Here is an 18,165-nt window from a genome sequence, read left to right on the forward strand (position 1 = left end):
CCCTGGTATTTGTGTGAGGAATACATATACTGAAGAACGATTCGGTCTTTGTCCAAAAGCTTGGAACTGTTTTCTGTTTTATATTGTAACTGGTAAATAAGTAAAAAATAAAGTATCTGGAGTACTCATAGAGTACGCTTTACTTTAGTTGAAATGATTCAATAATGTCGAAAAGAAAAAATTGCAGCCCAGCTCTTTGAAACGCAATCACAGGTATAAAACAGCAGAAAACGTTCCCAAAAAAAGAAAGCGCGAGATACTACTAAAATGAAGTCACGCGAATTTCCTTCAACAGACGTCCTTGTTCTGATTCAAATATTTTGTGTGCTCATATGCACATGCATATGCGTGTATGAATATGTATTTTCATGATGTTTGAGAGGTACCTATGTATGTGTGTATATTTACTTTTATTTGAGAAATCTCTTGAAAGGCTTGGTACGCAAGTTTACCAGGCAGTACTGTACCACCTAGAACTCTGACACCTCATATATTAAATCTTCTAATTACTCTTTTAAAAATTCGATTTGACTTTAAGAGAAAATCAGCAAAAATGTAATCGCGAAAATATATTTAACAAAGCAAAGAGTCAGAAAAATTAGCTGAGGCGTTGATTTCCCAAAGACATCTAGCAAAAAAGGTTACAACCAACTGACGTTGGAAATGAACTTGATTTCTATAAACGCCTATGGAATTTTAAAATATCATACTTAAAAAAATCTAAAGAAATTCAAATACAAATATAAAAAAAAAACAACAAAAATTAATGCATGCCATATATAACGCAAGGTACAGGCGCCGTAGATCATGCTAAGATCAGCAAAGCAAATGCTGAGTGAATAAGGGGATTGTACAGCGGGATACCTACTTGCATACTTTATTTTCATATGTTTATACTTGTATATGTCTACATATCTTATTCAAAATTTTTATATAGTATATAGGTATGTATAAAGGGAGAGTAATAATTACTAAAAAAAATTAAAAATGAAATTCGCACTGAATAATTTAATTTCAAAGCCTTCAGAATTTGCTCATATACTACATATGTATATTACATATGTTCCTTCTGTGGCCGTATGGCGGAATTTTGTTTTATTTTTTTGCATCTACAAGTATTTGCATCCATAACCACATCGATGTCATTGAATGCGTGTAAGCATAGCTCAACCGCACAAAGGCCCCATGAATTAATGAGTCACATCACCGGTCTACAAGTTAAAAATGTATCTAAATAAAAAAAAATATAAATAATTATTGATAACAGTTTTCAAGCCAACCCATAAAATAAATATTTTCATGAACTCTATACAAACAAACATACATACACATGGTAGAAAAAGTCTGAGTTCACCCACTGTTATAAAGTATTAAAATATTTTAACGTGTTTATCTTAAAACTCTCAGTTATTTCTTTTCACTTATTTCAAAGAAAATTATTCGTAGAGGGTATGAACAAAATTTTTTGGAGTTTGAGCTGCATCGTGTTCAGATAACGGGATTGTAGTACAGTTACTTAAATAGGCTGAGCAGAAAAAGTGTTACGTTAAATTTAATTTTAAATCATTCATGTAGTGGACGCGGTTAAGAACAAATCTAAAGAGGGAAAAATTGATATTAGAAATACATTTTTTGTTACTATGGACCAAAGGCGGTGAAAGGAAAATCATTGTAAGTTTGTGGCAAAATAGTAAGAGCTATCGGGAAATCGCGAAAATTGTTGGGAGGCAATACTCCTCGGTCCAAAGAGTGATAAACAACTTCATGCAAACGAATTGTTTGGAGTTTAAGCCTCGTTCTGGGCGTCCAAAAAAACTGACGGAAAGAGAAGAACGCACCATAACTATTCTTGTGAAGTCTAATCCACGACTAACAGCAAGCCAAATTTCAAAAGACATAGAAGTAAAATACCAAAAGAAAGTACATCCAGATACAGTAAGAGAAATTCTAAAAAGAATCCGATTTCACGGCAGAGTGGCCCGAAAAAAACCCTTCATATCGCAAGTAAATCGACTTAAGCGGATGGCTTTCTCCAAGGAATACGTAAACAAGCCACCTGAGTTTTGGAATAGTGTGATTTTTTCAGATGAGAGCAAGTTTTGCATTTTCGGGATAAAAGGTCGTAAAATTATTTGGAGGAAAAACGGAACGGCACTTGGAAAGCAAAATCTGGTACCTACGGTAAAGCATGGGGGAGGAGGTGCCATGATATGGGGGTGTATGGCTAGTTCGGGCGTTGGAAATATACAGTTTATTGAGTCGATAATGAACAGACATGATTATCTCGATATTTTAAAAACGAATTTGAGAGAAAGTGCAATCAAAGGGGAATCGGTGAAAGATTTGTTTTCCAACAGGACAACGACCGGAAACACACAGCAGAGATTGTTAGGTTGTGGTTGTTGTATAATGTTCCAAAACAACTTCGCACACCCCCACAATCACCTGACTTTAACCCCATTGAGCACTTATGGGACGTTCTAGAAAAAAAATACGAGAGCGTACAATAACTAGCAAGGAAATGCTTAAGAACGCGCTTAAAGAGGAATGGGAAGCCATAAGTCCAGAAATAACAGCCAAACTAGTTGGATCAATGAAAAGACGCCTTCTAGAAGTCATAAAAAGGCGTGGATATCCAACTAGCTATTAATTTTAAAACATTTCTATGATCTTAAGCCTTTTATTTTATTATTACTGAAGTGGACGCAAACTTTTTCCGTTTAGTTTGAATGGCCTTTTTAAATTTGTGTGATCTCATTTTAAATTTGATTTTGTTATTGGACGCGAAATATGTGTGATAGTTACGTTTAGGGAACTAAATAGAACTCATTAAAAAAATTTCTGAAATATTTATTGTTTTGAACTTTTTCTAATGCGAAGAATATTTGCATAGGTGAACGCAGACTTTTTCTACTATGTGTATATACATATATAAATATGCATAATAGCAGCGCGGGTAGTCATCGTCGTCCATCATCATTTCCAGCGAATATCTCAATTATTATTATTTATGCGTTAAGCTTGGATGAGCACAGCCCCGAATGGGTTGGGCTACTATGCTATTGACCAGCTGTGTGACTATGCAATTGTCTGGCCGACTGGATGTAATATGTCTACATATATATGTATGTATATACATAATTATGTATGAATGGTTGTGTGTGTATGTATGCTATGCTGAAGTATGAGCATTCAAAAAACTAATTCGTACTTGGAAAGTACATACATATTTACATATGTATAGATATTGAAGCTTCATTGTAAAGCCTCAATTAGTACTAAAACATGACATATACTTACAAATGTATTTACATATAGTGGGGAGCAAAACCGTCAACATGTTTACTGAAAGTATATAGTGTGGTAACATATCGCACTTGTTACGTTAAAGCGTAACAACTCAAAATCTGAACATTTTCAGTAGAGACGAAAAACTGTTTCCGTAAATATTAATAATATATGTAGGTATTACAAAGGAAAAAATATGTAATTGCACGAAAATATTAAAAACAATATAACGGTTGTTTCATTCTTATTTGTTTAGTAGTTGCGCTAAAATAACAAATTTTTGAGTGGTTACTCTTTTCCTTTTCTTTTTGAGTTGTTACGCTTTAACGTAACAAGTGCGATATGTTATACCCATAGTACCAACAACATTTATACACCAAAATATACCTAAAATTCTCGTTTTGTTTTATTTTGCGCTCCGAGTGGCTTACCTCGTACAGACACATATTAATACTGTGTCTATAAACCTCTATTTCAAATAACGTTATTTTACGTGTGGGCATACTTTCCACAAAATTTTTAATAATTCAAGAGGATATATTTGCCCACTCCATCTGAACCCGTTGCTACAATTCATGCATATTTTATGGTGCGTTTAGATTCTGAGACAAATGACGCTTCTTGTATGCCCACAGATGTTCTGTTGAACTTTATGCCAGTCACATAAAAGTTTTGAAACATTGGTTGATAGACAGGTTTGGACAATTTTTGCAGTATGGTTCGAGTCGCCATCTTGTAGGTAGGTGAAATGGTTGAAGTGCCAGGCTGGCACTCCTCAAGTAGCACTAAAGCGCCCTTTTGATACCATTATGAGACCTCCAATAGGAAGATATCTGCAGATTGATGGGTTTTAGGTTGGCGCACTGCCCCATACAGTCGAAGAAAGGAACACCCAGCTACCTTAATCGTCTAGCTGCCAAACCCGGACATTTATAGGGAAAGTGCTCAACAGTCTCCTTCTCTGAAAGGTCCCCACAGCTTCTGCAATGGGGGTTAAATAGTAAACCTAGCTTTTCCGCGTGTGTGCTGATCGTTCAGTGAAAAGTAGCTACAGCTACGAGTTTGGAAATTGCATGCCCAGGAGCCAAAGGACTTTCTGAGTCCTCCGTATATTGTACTGGGGCCAAAGGGTTTTTGAAATATCACATGAAGAAATAGAGCTCCATCTTTTCTGCGCTTTCCTGAGAAATAATTTGTGGAGTTCCCCTTTAACAACTGTCAGGCGGATGCCGATGATCGGGTAGGATGTCTCTGAGGGCAATTCAGTCCCCTTCCTGGCACGCTCATCAGCAATTTCATTTCCCCCTATGTTCCTATGCCCTGGAACCCAGATTAGAGAAATGTTACTTGCACAGCCAAGAGATTTGATATCCTCCTTACAGGAGTTTACCAGTTTCGTTCTGCATCATGGCGTCGTCAGAGCCTTAATTGCATGCCTGCAGGATGCCAAAGACTTCTGCCTGAAAAACACAAGCTAAATTCGGCTATTTAAAGGAGATAGATAAATTGGCTGATTTAGAGAAAACCCCTGCTCCGATTCCCGATTCCATCTGGAAACCGTCAGTGAAGACAGATGTGCAAGCTTCGGTGCAGATTTTCCCCTCGGTCCAATCCTGCTCTAGTTTGCCGATAGAGAGATCTGTTCGAAGTTCGGTGATATGCGATGTTAACTGCCCGGAAATGCTACCATGTCCCTTGAGAGATTGCCTCCAGAGGCCAACCTCCTTTAACCTGATTGCACTTTGAGCTGCGATGGAAATAACAGAAAATTACATGGGAAGTAAATGCAAAACGACATTCAGGGCAGCACTGGGACAAGTGCTTACATGCTCCGGCGATGGTAATGCATATAGTCGTTTGCACCCTCCCCTGTGTAGTGATATTATAGCTCTTCCGAAGCGCTTCCCACCAAGCCAGGCATCCATACGTTAAAATTGGCAAAACCATTGTGTTGTATATCCATAGCACGACCTGTGGCTTTAGTCCCCTTTTTTTATCGAACATAGATTTGCAGAAGTAGAAGGCTATACTGGCCTTCTTTACCGTATTTTCAATGTGTAGCTTCAAATGGTATTTGGAGTCAAGTATCACTCCAAGATATCTAACTTCCGATGAAAGCGGAAGAACGTGGTTGTTTAATTTGGGAAGTCGAAAGGGTGGAGGTTTATATTTTCTGGTAATTAGCACCAGCTCCATTTTGTCAAAGTTGACTTGGAGGCCGAAAGTGGCAGCCCAGCGACTGCGTACAGCTAGTGGACCTTTCCAAAATCTCAGCCATGACTGCGGGAACCGGTCCCGATACCATTTGGACTGTGAAGATTATTTTACTAAATGGATCAAAGGGCCACCTCGCCAAGCAGCCCCAAACCATTAGACCCCCGCCGCTGTGTTTTACAGTTTGCCTCACCTGTCCCCGCTTAAGTTTTTCTTGAGGTGACGCCAGAAATGGATATGCCTTACCAGCTGATTGCCCTTTGTTTACTTTCGTCTCATCTGACCATATAATTCTTTCCCAGTTCTCAATTGCTTTTAGCAATTTAAGTTTACACAACCGTAAGTAATTGAAGCAACATGTAAATGTAGTAACCAGAAAGTCTGCGTACAGTTTTAAAACATATGGGAAAAGCTTTATAAGTAATATTCAAAAACGAAAATTAATATTTTGTTGGATTGCCACGATTTTTTAGGGCTTCACTCAGTCTATTTGGCATTGAGTTTACTAACTTTTCTGTTTCTTCAGTTTAGACTTCGCCAGTTCTTCCCACATAACACTTCGTGAAGCCACTTTACTTGTTATTGTATGCTGTCGAACTCGAATTTTCTAACAGTTCCCACAGATGCTCAATAGGATTGATATCGGGCGACTGTCGGGGTGTTTTAAGCTGTTTTGGAGCGTTGTACAAAAGCCAAATCTCATCGATATCGGCTGTGTATTTTGGATCGTTATATTCTTGGAACCAAAACGTTTTTGATAATCCAGCTTTAGGTAAAACTTGTCCGCTCAAATACTTGTTTTTAAATATTTGGTTTACGTAGAATGTAATGAAAGAATAAATAAATAAAATATGGTTTCGGCTTCAAATTTATATTGTTAGTTTGTTTAAAATTTTTTGTAAGGTGCACGCCGACTTTATGGGCTATGTGTATGTTTATGCGATTTCTCCGTATAGCTTGGATCTTCTTTCTTTTCGCTCCGTTTGCCAAAGTTTTAACCGATTATTCTGTCTCATTTTAATAATTAAGTTTCTGCACTGAATCCGCTTCACATATGTCTTGAGCTCCTAACGTTTTAATGTTTTGTTGGATTGTCTGCGTGTGCGTTTTGTTTGTCACAAATCGGTTTTTCGCATTTTTCTCCATTCCCTAAGTCTTTTAACCATGTAACCTAAACATGAATTTTAATAGATTTGATAATGTAAAATTATTGTTATTGTTTTATTTTTGCTTTGGCGCCCACTTAATAGTTGCGGATTGACTTTCCTTCACTCTCATAGCCAAAATGTTGTACATACAATATGTAAATTAGTTATAAAGTTGACACTCTTATTCGTTGACTTCCCCATCATCATGTCGTAATTGTTTGAGCAAGGGTGCTGTAGTATTTGTTTTTTCAGCAAAATCCCAATAATTGGTGCTAGGCAGCGTATTGTGGTAACTGCTTCAAATTTTCATGGCCCCATTAGGTTTACTTTTTAAGTTCATTGTATGCTTTATTGTTTCTCCTTATTCTCTGTTGGGCAGTGGCACTTTTGAAATAATCAAAAATTCTTCAATCTCTTCAGTGTGTCACAGGCTGAAGTTTCAGTGACCATGAGTGCTAAAAAGTCAGTCAAAAAAGTGAAGCTGAACAAATTCTAGTAGATGTACGGATGTAATCAATAAGTTTCTACATATTATATATCTATTGTATTAAAGCATTGAGTCTCCATTCTTTATAACTTATGCCAATTAGTGAATTAATAAAAAGTGGCCGCCGTGGCCGAATGGGTTGGTGCGTGACTACCATTCGGAATTCAGAGAGAGAACGTCGGTTCGAAACTCGGTGAATGATTAAAATTAAGAAAACGTTTTTTTCTAATAGCGGTCGCCCCTCGGCAAGCAATGGCAAACCTCCGAGTGTATTTCTGCCATGAAAAAGCTCCTCATAAAAAATATTTGCCGTTCGGAGTCGGCTTAAAACTGTAGGCCACAAATAGGAGGATGAGCTTGGCCAAACACCCGAAGAGGGTGTACACACCAATTACACAGGGTGAACGATATGAAGTGTTAACTATTCAAAACACCATAACTTTTTTGTGTGGAATTAGTTTTTATTGATTTCAAAGGCAAAATGGTTCGAAAATGATTAAATTTTTAACATATATTCACTTTAGCTCGATATGACCACCTTTTGCCTTGACTATAGCCTTCAAGTGGTCAAAAAATGAGTTGCATGCTGCACGAATGTGATCTTGAGGTATTTTGGCCCATTTTCGTATAATCGCTTTTTTCAGCGCATCCATACTGGCATATTTTTTAGTCCTCACCCTGCTCTCCAAAATCGACCAGATGGAATAGTCCATCGGATTTGCGTCTGGCGAATTCGAAACCCATTGTGTGGACGAAATGAAGTGTGGAACATGATTTTTTAACCATTTTTGGGTCACACGAGCTTTATGAGACGGTGCCGAGTCCTGTTGGAACGTCCATGGTCTACGACCGAAATGTTTGCGTGTCCACGGCTCTAAAGCAGCTTCTAAAACATATTCCCGATGATAAGTCGCATTCACTTTAACACCAGGCTTATAGAGCCACCGATTGGAGAGCGTCCATCAGCGGTCACTGCGGCCCAAACCATTACTTGCGATGGGAAATTGCTTCGAGTGGCTATACGTAGGCTCAAATTCTCGTATGAGCGTTCGGTCAAGTAAACTCGATCGTTTTGAGTGTTTATTAACTAGTGTTTGTGAACTCAACTCCTTTGCTCTTTCGCACTGAACTTTTTTTTGCTATGGTGAAAAATCATGCGCTTTATGGAACTTGTAAGCCTTGACCTTAAGCTCTTTTTTCAATATGCGTCGAATGCTGTCTTGCGATATTTTCAGTTCTTTGGCCACTTTTCTTCCATTTCGTTCAAGTCGAACCTTCACTTTCCGAACCATTTCTGGCGTTGTTGCTGTTTTTTTTGGTCCACCTCCATAGCGTTTTGCATTGCTACCAGTATTATTGTAACGTTTTATAGTGCGATACACAAACATTTTATTCACTTTGACGTTGATGTCACGAGCTGTTTTACAGATACAAGCAGTGTAAAGTTGGTAACACTTCATATCGTATATATATATTATATAAGCTTATTTTTGACTCGTCTTTTATCGCAGATGCTAATATTCTTTTTTAATTCTTTGGCTTTGTTGGGTTTTATAGAGTTTCCTTTTCTATTTTATTTTACCAATATCCATATCAGAATAATCGAAAACGGAAATTTGTGCATATGTTCACCTTCATATGCATCCCACCGTAACCTAAATGGCTTCAACGAGCTTCAGCTGTAGCTGATATTTATTTAAATATTAATAAGACTCGTAAATAAATTTAACTGTTCCCCTAGTGTTTCCACATGTTCCTGTTTATTTATATACATACATACATTCCAAATGCAAGTTTCCCCCCATTGCAACGAGCTCCTGCTATCAATAATGTAGCAAAATGTGGGTCAGTGTAATAGAGCCAGTCGTTCTGTCGCACTGCACAGCCAGTGGAAGAAAGCCGTCCGCCGAATGTGCGACTTGCCACAGTAGTAGAATCAGCCAGAGCACAACGTCGCCAGCATCAACTGCAACGCGCTTTAGTTCTCTGTCTCTTTTACGGCGTGTTGTTGTCTGGTGACGCTTTTATTTATGGAACCACTTGTTTATGGCTGCTGCGTTGCGTTGTCATTCGAGGCCCCCACAAATTAATTTGCCCCTTTACATTCCCTAGTTGCCCGCTAAACAAGTTGAAATACATATAGTATTTTTCAACAGCAGAAGAAGAAGGTAATGAAGCAGCAGCATTAAAAAAATGAAGTGTCATTCAGAAGTCGATTAGGACTTTGTTTTAAGTATTTTCTTTCAAGGTGGTGGTAAAGAAAAACCATTCAAATACTTTAGAAACATGATTTGGTGGTCGTTGCTATCGCTTTAACTGACGCGTGGATGTTGTCAAAATTTGTTTCGCTTTGTAAAGCCTTGTCTCCGGTGCCCCCGTTGAATGATTTATGTGCTAATTTGGCTTTTGGTGCTCGAACTAATTTTCCTGTCACTATAAATAATACGAAATTAATGGTTGAAAAGTGGTTTATGTTTAAAGAATTTCTTGTTTTTTATTTTTGGTGGGGTGAGAGAAGGATTGTGTATTCTAAGAACATATAAATTGGTTTATAAATAGAGCCAAATTGCTGTGAGACTCAAGATCAAACATTTAACTTCCTGAAAATTTTCAGATTTTTTATGAAAATAAAAAAGAGTGATAAACATGTTATTAGCTAAAATTAAAACATATGTTTAATTTTAAAAAATGTTGGTCAAAATCAAAAAAAAAAATTAAAAAGAAGCTATGTCAAACGAAAACTTATAAAAATCTATAAAAACGATGTCCCGAAAATTTGTGTATACCCTTTCGTTTATTTCCTTATATATTATGTTTTATAAAGGTTTACATAACAAGTTAAATATCATATTAGCGTATCTTTGAAAATGCAACAGTATGATGCGTATACTCCACAACTGCAACGCTGTAGATCTGACATATTATGGAAGTTTTATTGCATTTAATATGAGACAAGAAGTGATATTTTTTTTTTGGATGTAATAAAAAATGAAAAAATAGAAAGTAAACGCTTAATTTTTTAAAATAACCCAATAAAACGAAGATTTCTTAAAAATGTATCATTTTTTGGAATAATAAAATCAGATCCCAATGATATTTTATTCTTTCTATATTTTTCATTTCCGAAAGATCTGATTGCACGTTCAATATAAATTTCTGCCGAGTTTTGTAGGTTTTAAAAAAACCTTTTGTAATCGTAATTCTGCCATGAAAAAGCTCCTCATAAAAAATATCTGCCGTTCGGAGTCGGCTTGAAACTGTAGGTCCCTCCATTTGTGGAACAACATCAAGACGCACACCACAAATAGGAGGAGCAGCCTCCGCCAAACACCCAAAAAGGGTGTACGCGCCAATTAAAAAAAAAAAAATCGTAATTATTCTTCTTTATTCTTCTTCTTGCCAAATTTCTATAGATTTTTATATCTTTGTTTATTTTTACATACATATTTTGGAACTTTATTTTATAAATGCAGAGCATAAAGAAAACTTAGTTTCTAACTTTTTTTTAACGAAATCTCCTTTCATACACACCCATAAAACCTATCGGACTGGTTTAAATTCCCGTCATACCGTCGCCAACGGTCAGTTTCAAAACAACCTTCTTATCAATAATACATATTTACACTTATTATCGATTTTCCAAAGAAAAGAAAAGTAATAAAGCTTAAAAGGTATTAACTACAAATGTGTATAAACAAACAAAGCAGTACATAGTAAGACAAATTATTTTTAAATACCCGGTACAATTTTCAACTGATAAATGTAATATTTTATTGATGTTTATTTTGCTGATCTTTTATATACAACTGGCGATTGAGCAAAGTATAAGATTTGATTACGCGTACTTTTATGTATAGTATCAATGAGGCGGCCGCCGTGGCCGAATGGATTGGTGCGTGACTACCATTCGGAATTCAGAGAGCGAACGTCGGTTCGAATCTCGGTGAAAGATCAACAAATTAAGGTTTTTCTAATAGCGGTCGCCCCTCGGCAGGCAATGTCAAACCTCCGAGTGTATTTCTGCCATAAAAAAGCTCCTCATAAAAAAAAAATATCTGCCGTTCGGAGTCGGCTTGAAACTGTAGGTCCCTTCATTTGTGGAACAACATCAAGACGCACACCACAAATAGGAGGAGGAGCTCGGCCAAACACCCCCGAAAAAGGTGTACGCGCCAATATATATATATCAATGAGATAAGCAGAAACGGCGAAAATGGAATACAAAATATATCTCCAGTAAAAACGCAAAAGTGCTTAAGTCGACTTAAAGATAAATCGAAATAAGTACCTACACCAAGATGATCTCTCTCACGGGGCCACCGTAACTGTATTGTTTGTATACCATTCAGCTCATACCGCGTTGGATGTTTACTGAAACATCAATGTATTAAAACGATCTGGAGTGCCGGATCGGACGAACTTTTACGATGTGGGGTTTGTTCTGGAAAAACAAGTTATTATGAAAATTGTCGCCCAATCTCATTTTCAAGTTTAGAAAAAAGTTTTATCGTTCTTGCCTATTTTTAATGAATTTTGATATTGAGTTTTGAAAATAATTTATTTGAATGTAATGTTGTAAGAATTTTCAAACCTAAAAATTAAAAATATGGAAAAAATTTACATATATTATATAATCAGAATTAACTCAACGGATGTTAATGAAATCAAAATGAAATATGAAACATTAACATGATAGTGTACATTTTTCCAATAACATTCGGCCCTGGAAGACAAAAGAGGAACTACAAAAGTAGTTCTGTCCTGAGAAAACTTTTCTTAAAAAGTATCTGCTATTCGGCGGTGGGATAAAAATTTGTAGGAGAAATTGATGTTTCTTATATAAAGTAATTTCAAAAAACAGTTTTTGGAATTTTTATAAACTCCGATGGTGTAGAAAACAAAATATATATTAAAATAACAATTATTTTAAGTGTTTCTGAATTATTTATATAAGATGTACCTTTAACTGATGAAATAACAAACAAATAAATTATTAAAAAAATACAAAAATTTTAAGATTTACTTAATCGTTTTCACATGCAAAACTTAAAACATAACACAATTTATTACTTTGTTCACTGGTCGCGATTTAACTCGTGTTTTTATGCCCAAACGTAGTGGACCGATCACGAGCTAACTTGCATTAGCTATTTCGATTAAAATTTCTATAAAAGATAAGTCCAAAATTTAATTTCAATTCATTATGTATAAATAAACTTATATTCTTTCACTTTCACATTGAATTACGAAATACTAGCGGGTGGCATGAGATAGATTCAGCGTAAAAAGGCCGGTTAACAATAGGTCTGTTCATGAAGCAAGTGGTTTGTAACAATTGTTACAAATTATCACGTTTTGGTGTTCATGTACCCAAAAAACTTGCAAAGTAGGGGAAAGTGAGATATGACATTTCATTTTGCGGGGAAGCTGCAAGTTTTTACTGGATAAATTTTTACTTGCATTTACAGCTGTTCGCAAAGTAAAAATAAACACGAATTAAAATATGCGAATTGCAGTTGCTAAAGAAATGTTCTTCATCTGACAGCGATGATGAAATGGAACAAATTATTGTGCACAAAATGAAATCATGTGATTCCGAAGCTCGTTGTTTTGCATTTTCTTTGCTTTATTTATTTATTTTTTTTTTAATTTAATACGAGGTAGCTTAAGATACATTTTTTTAAATTTTTCTGATTTTTCTTGCCAGGAATTTAATCAGCTGTTCGTAAAACGTGCAAATTGTTACTGGTTTTGCTTGCATGTACTCGTTTTTTATATTTTTCTCTTTGAGAGAGAATTCCCGGTTAAGTTACTGGCAAGTTACTGGATAATTTTTACATGAACAGATCTAATTTAAATATAAATAGAGGAAAAGTTAAGTAAGTTAAATATGTGGCTTATATACATAGTATAATATTATAATTACAACAACAAATTCGAGTGTGTATTGCTACGGCTAATGTTTACATATGGAAAAATATCAAAAAAAAAAAAAAAAAAAAAAAAAATTGAAGCTTTACAGCTAAAGTCACTGTACGAGTATATGTATTTAAACACACATGATAGCTCCGAATTCTTATCTTCAAGTGTTTGTAGGAGTATAGGTACATACATATAGAATTGCCTGTTAGCATTTGGATACGCTCTCCACTGCTGATAATGGAAACGTACTTGAGTAGTTGGTTAATGAGAGCGTTAAAGCGTGACACAGCGTTGCTACAAGATATGCATGTATGTTTATGTGGCTGCATTAAAATTTTAGCAAATCTACGCTTATTCGTATCGGAGGCATGTTGTGGTGGTGATAAAAAATTGTTTTCTATGTTTTCGAAAATTATATAAATATGTCTATTTGGAATGAATTTATATAAAATATATAAAAAAAAAAAATAAATAATTGGCGCGTACACTTCTGTTAGGTGCTTGGCCGAGCTCCTCCTACTATTTGTGGTGTGCGTGTTCATGTTGTTCCACAAATGGAGGGACCTACAGTTTTAAGCCGACTCCGAACGGCAGATATTTTTATGAGGAGCTTTTTCATGGCAGAAATACACTTGGGGGTTTGCCATTGTCTGCCGAGGGGCGACCGCTATTAGAAAAATGTTTTTATTAATTTTTATTAAAAAATATATACACACTTATAATAAAAGGAAAACATTTCGTATGATATATTTAGTAAACTAAAATTATTGATAAAACAAGTTATCACATTCAGTGATATGCGTTCAAGTACTTTTATTTTATAAATTATATGCTACTTTTCGCTGCACCCATTACACTCTGCGACGATCCGTCCACCTGATATCGGTGTATTTATGTTGACGCGATAAAGCTACCTTATTCAAAGCGCTAGTAGAATATGGTAGTATTGAGTCACTTGTGCACAGTTAAGTACTAGCGGCATACAGCGGATTGTAACGAAACGTTCGAAAACGCAAAAAAGCGTAAACGGGTGCGAAATAGTTTAGATTGACTGTGGTTGACGTGGATATTCCGCAAAAGAAAAATGTAAATTCAAAAGAAAAATGTAAAAAGCATTAGCAAAGCAAATAATTCTAGAATATAGACAAAGGCCTTAATTTATTTATAAAAGAAACATTGTTCATCTTATAAGTGTAATCTCATAGTGGCTGTTGAAATTTGCTTTCAATTCATTTATAAATAACAAATGCTTAAATTTATACAAAAACCAAAAATGTATACTTTGGAGCTAATGAATCACGTTGGTGATTATCTAAGTAACATAATTCACTTACAAGTAATGGATATGACGAAGGGCAAAGACGAAGGTGAGTTTTTTATGATGAATAGTAGATAGTGCCACGCTAGCGTTAGCATTACACACAAAACGAATTAGTATGTACATACATATATCCGTATGGATTTCCGTAAGCAATCTACACTAGGACGCAGTGAAGAATCTGGCTCAAGCCTTTCTATTTTGTCGCCTGCCTGGCACCTGTTCTTGTACATATTATTCAAGTTGGTTGTAGGAATAACTTATTACACAATTTTTTTACAAATAATTTTTATTTAGATATATTAATACTGTATATAAAGGGTTTTCCAATAAGAGGTGTTATTCCCGTAAAAGATCAATGGTTTCGTTGCTTGTGTGGCACGTAGCGCCGTCTTGTTGAAAATAAGCATTGGCCAGATCAATACCATCAAATTCCGACCGTAAAAAATTGATAATGATCTCTCGATAGCGCAATCGATTCACCGTAACTGTTGCTCCAGCTTCATTTTTGAAAAAGTAAGGTCCAATGACTCCGCCGGACCATAAACTGCACCAAACAGTCACACGTTGAGGATAGAGAGGTTTTTCAACAATAACTCTTGGATTTTCTGAGCCCCAGATCCAACAATTTTGCTTGTTGACGAAGCCACCGAGGTGGAAATGGGTCTCATCACTCAAGATGATTTTTCGATCGAATTTCGGATCATTTTCATGCATTTCAACGACCCAATCAATTCTTGTGTTAATTGGACTTTATAAGCCTTAAGACCCAAATCTTTATGCAAAGTACGGTGTAATGGACAAACCTGGGTTTTCTTCAACACTTTCGGCTGCAACAGCAATATTTTCGGCTGTTCTTGAGCAACGTGCACGGGTTTTATTCTTCACATCACTAACTTGTCCCAACAGCTCGAATTTTTTCACCGATTTCTGTATTGCGGTTCGACAAGCTGCTTCACGATGACCCAAAAATGTTCGAGTTTTACGAACCGCCTCTGCCAAACTTTCACCATTTTTATAGTGAATTTTAATAATTTCAATGCTTTGTTTAAGCGTGTTTCGTTCCATTTTTATTAATGGCGTAGTTTCTACTCGTCAAATCATCAAAAAATGACAGCTTCAAAAGTGACATCTACCGAAATAGCGGGCTGTTCAAAATAACACCTGTGATTTGAAAACCCTTTATAAGTATATACTTAGTCTTGCCATAAGTTCTGTTACAAGTTTACAACATGAAATTATAATACTTTTTTAATGAAGTTAGTTTTATTTAATCATATAACCATTAAAAACGAAATTTTAAATTTTCATTCGAAATGGCCACCATTTGTTTTTACACAACCCTACCGATAAGACCATTCAGCTATTGCAGCATGCACGGTTCCCATGGATATTGACGTCGCTGCTCGAACCAAAGATTATTTGAGACTCTCCAAATTTCTGTGCGGTCTTCAACGTTCAATCCTGACCACAAACTGTAGTCCAATCGATTCGGACTTCCAGACGGCGATCTTCTGCAGCTAAGAACCGAGGAATATTGTTTTTTAGCCACGGCTTGGTGGTTTTTGCCTTATGGGCTGGAGCGAAATCTTGCTGGGAGATCCAACGCTCGCAATTGAAAAGGGTACTATTCAACTGCCTCGCCACGCCTTCTAAGACATACTTCTGGTACACTTTTGCTCCGGTCTTAACCTCTTTTTCGCAGAAATGAAGAGATGTAACGCCGATACAAGACACTCCGAACCAAACCATTACAGATGCTGGATGGTGACCACTCTGAATCCTTGGAACAACATTTTTTTCGTCTTTAGAAGTTTTAGCATACGTTTTGTCGTTTTGCTTATTAAACACATCTTCCACAGTGAACATTTTCTCATCTGTGAAAAGAATAATTTATGGGCGTTGACCGCGTGCCACCACTTGCATATGTCGAGTATAATTTTCTTCAAGTGCGTTGCCAAAAGATGACCAGTTGGGTGACGGAAGGCTTTCATGTGGGATCATCTCCAAATAATCTTGGCATGGATCTGCTCGATACATTCATTTCCCTGAACAAAAATATGGGATCTTTTTTCTGCGAATTTGTTCTCGCCGCATGCATTATAAAATTGTCACAGAATTTATGGCAAGACTAATTACATAGTTTAGGCTGAAGTTGCCTTTCCTTAGTGGCTTTTAGAAAAACTGTTGAAATTTTCTATTTTTTTTTTTTTCGACTTAACAATTACTTTTTGGACTTTTATTTTTTTTTTTGTCTTCCGGGACGATTATTTCAAAATGGAAATTACTTACGTCTTCTTTTAATAATTATCCTACCTTTTTGTTTTTGTGCTTGATCTCCCGAGACGATTATTTCTAAACGGGTCGACTTATGTGTTCCTTTAACAACTATTTAGAACTATCATTGTTTTGTCTTCTGAATTTATGTTCGGGACAATTTTTGCCGTCTTCTCATAATTAATGTTATTCTTATAGATTTTCCTAAATTCTAGCTCAGTTCAAAAAACCTAATTGTAATTCTCGAATAATATTTTTTTTCGATGGAGAGTTCATAGAAACAAATATTTCAGCCAGATCAAAAATTTTTTAAATGTCAGCCAAATCAAAATTGTGTCGGACAATTTGAAAAAGAGTATACTTTATGTAACTACTGCAATCGCATTGCAATTCGCTGCAAGTATTGTGCTTAACATTTTGCAGATTTTCAAAGCAACAACATATAATACGCTCTTGTTACCTGTTAAACCTACATATGCCTCATTAACATTTGCTTTTATACAATATTATTTTGTTAATTCCGAAAATCCATAAATTTAACTTTTTAAATTGAATTTTTCGAATGCCGCACCTTTTGCGCAACTGGAAAATCGTCATAGATACATACACATACTAATAAACTTGAATTTATACACCATTGCGCACTTATATTTGCTTAAAGCATAGTAGGCAAAAAAATAAAAAATTAGCACATTGTGAAATTAAAAGAAAATAATACGTTAAAAAAGTAAGTAAATACTCGTATGTACATGCACTCATCGGCGTATTAGTGTTAACACATCCATATACGCCATAAAAAAGCGAGCAAACGATGTTTTTTGTCGGTTCACTTCGCTTGACATGCGGAAGGCGGCTTTTCACACCAACCTCCTCAATTTTTGCTCGATTTTCATTCATACGCTGTGCTGCTTTTATTTTTGTTTTTAGTTATTTTATAACTATATAAATATACATACGCGTATCAGACATTTTTGACATACAATAAATATGTTCATGAATTCTGTACATAGTAAATACAATCACTTAGCCGCTCGCCCTCTCTTTTTAAAACCATTGTGCACTGTTATATACCCTATGATCAAAAAGTACCGGGAATGTGATGTTGACTGTTTTCTTCGGTTGTCAAGGCGTAGTGCACCATCCATCGGCCCAGACAGTCAATAAGGAATATTTTTTATCCGTTTTGAAGCGTTTGAGAGATGCTGTACGTCGCAAACGGCCGGAAATGGGAGCAAACAATTCGTGGATTTTGCATGACGATAACGCGCCATCCCACCGAGCCCAAATTGTGCTGGATTATTTGACCAAACACTAAGTAAATACCATCGTACAAGTACCGTATTCACCTGATATGGCCCCGTGCGACTTCATTTTGTTTCCCAAGTTGAAGTTATCATTTCGTGGAAGGAGATTTCAGTCGATAGAGGATATCAAAGAGAATGCGACGAAGGAGCTGAAGGCCATCCCTTCGTCGACCTAACAGGAGTGCATGGAGTACTGGGTTAAATGTT

General features: G+C 35.9%; 1 protein-coding gene across 12 annotated transcripts in view; it reads left to right on the plus strand.

Moving 5' to 3' along the window:
• The window catches only part of LOC129243448 (F-actin-uncapping protein LRRC16A), a 140,085-nt gene that overhangs the window by 10,177 nt on the left and 111,743 nt on the right, over positions 1–18,165 (plus strand). For 4 of the 12 annotated variants that reach the window (XR_008582315.1, XM_054880479.1, XM_054880480.1 and 1 more), the window contains exon 1: positions 14,283–14,426. The exons of 5 other annotated variants lie outside the window; for them this stretch is intronic. Coding sequence is in view for 4 of the 7 variants with exons in the window: in XM_054880479.1 (XP_054736454.1) it covers positions 14,306–14,426 (121 nt within the window). In the remaining 3 variants the exon portion in view is untranslated. Of the gene's footprint in view, positions 1–14,281; positions 14,427–18,165 lie in introns of those variants that run through there. 3 more of the 12 variants (XR_008582314.1, XR_008582313.1, XM_054880478.1) reach the window with 1 other exon arrangement.

Source organism: Anastrepha obliqua, chromosome 4 (genome assembly GCF_027943255.1).
Source record: "Anastrepha obliqua isolate idAnaObli1 chromosome 4, idAnaObli1_1.0, whole genome shotgun sequence".
Taxonomy (NCBI): domain Eukaryota; kingdom Metazoa; phylum Arthropoda; class Insecta; order Diptera; family Tephritidae; genus Anastrepha; species Anastrepha obliqua.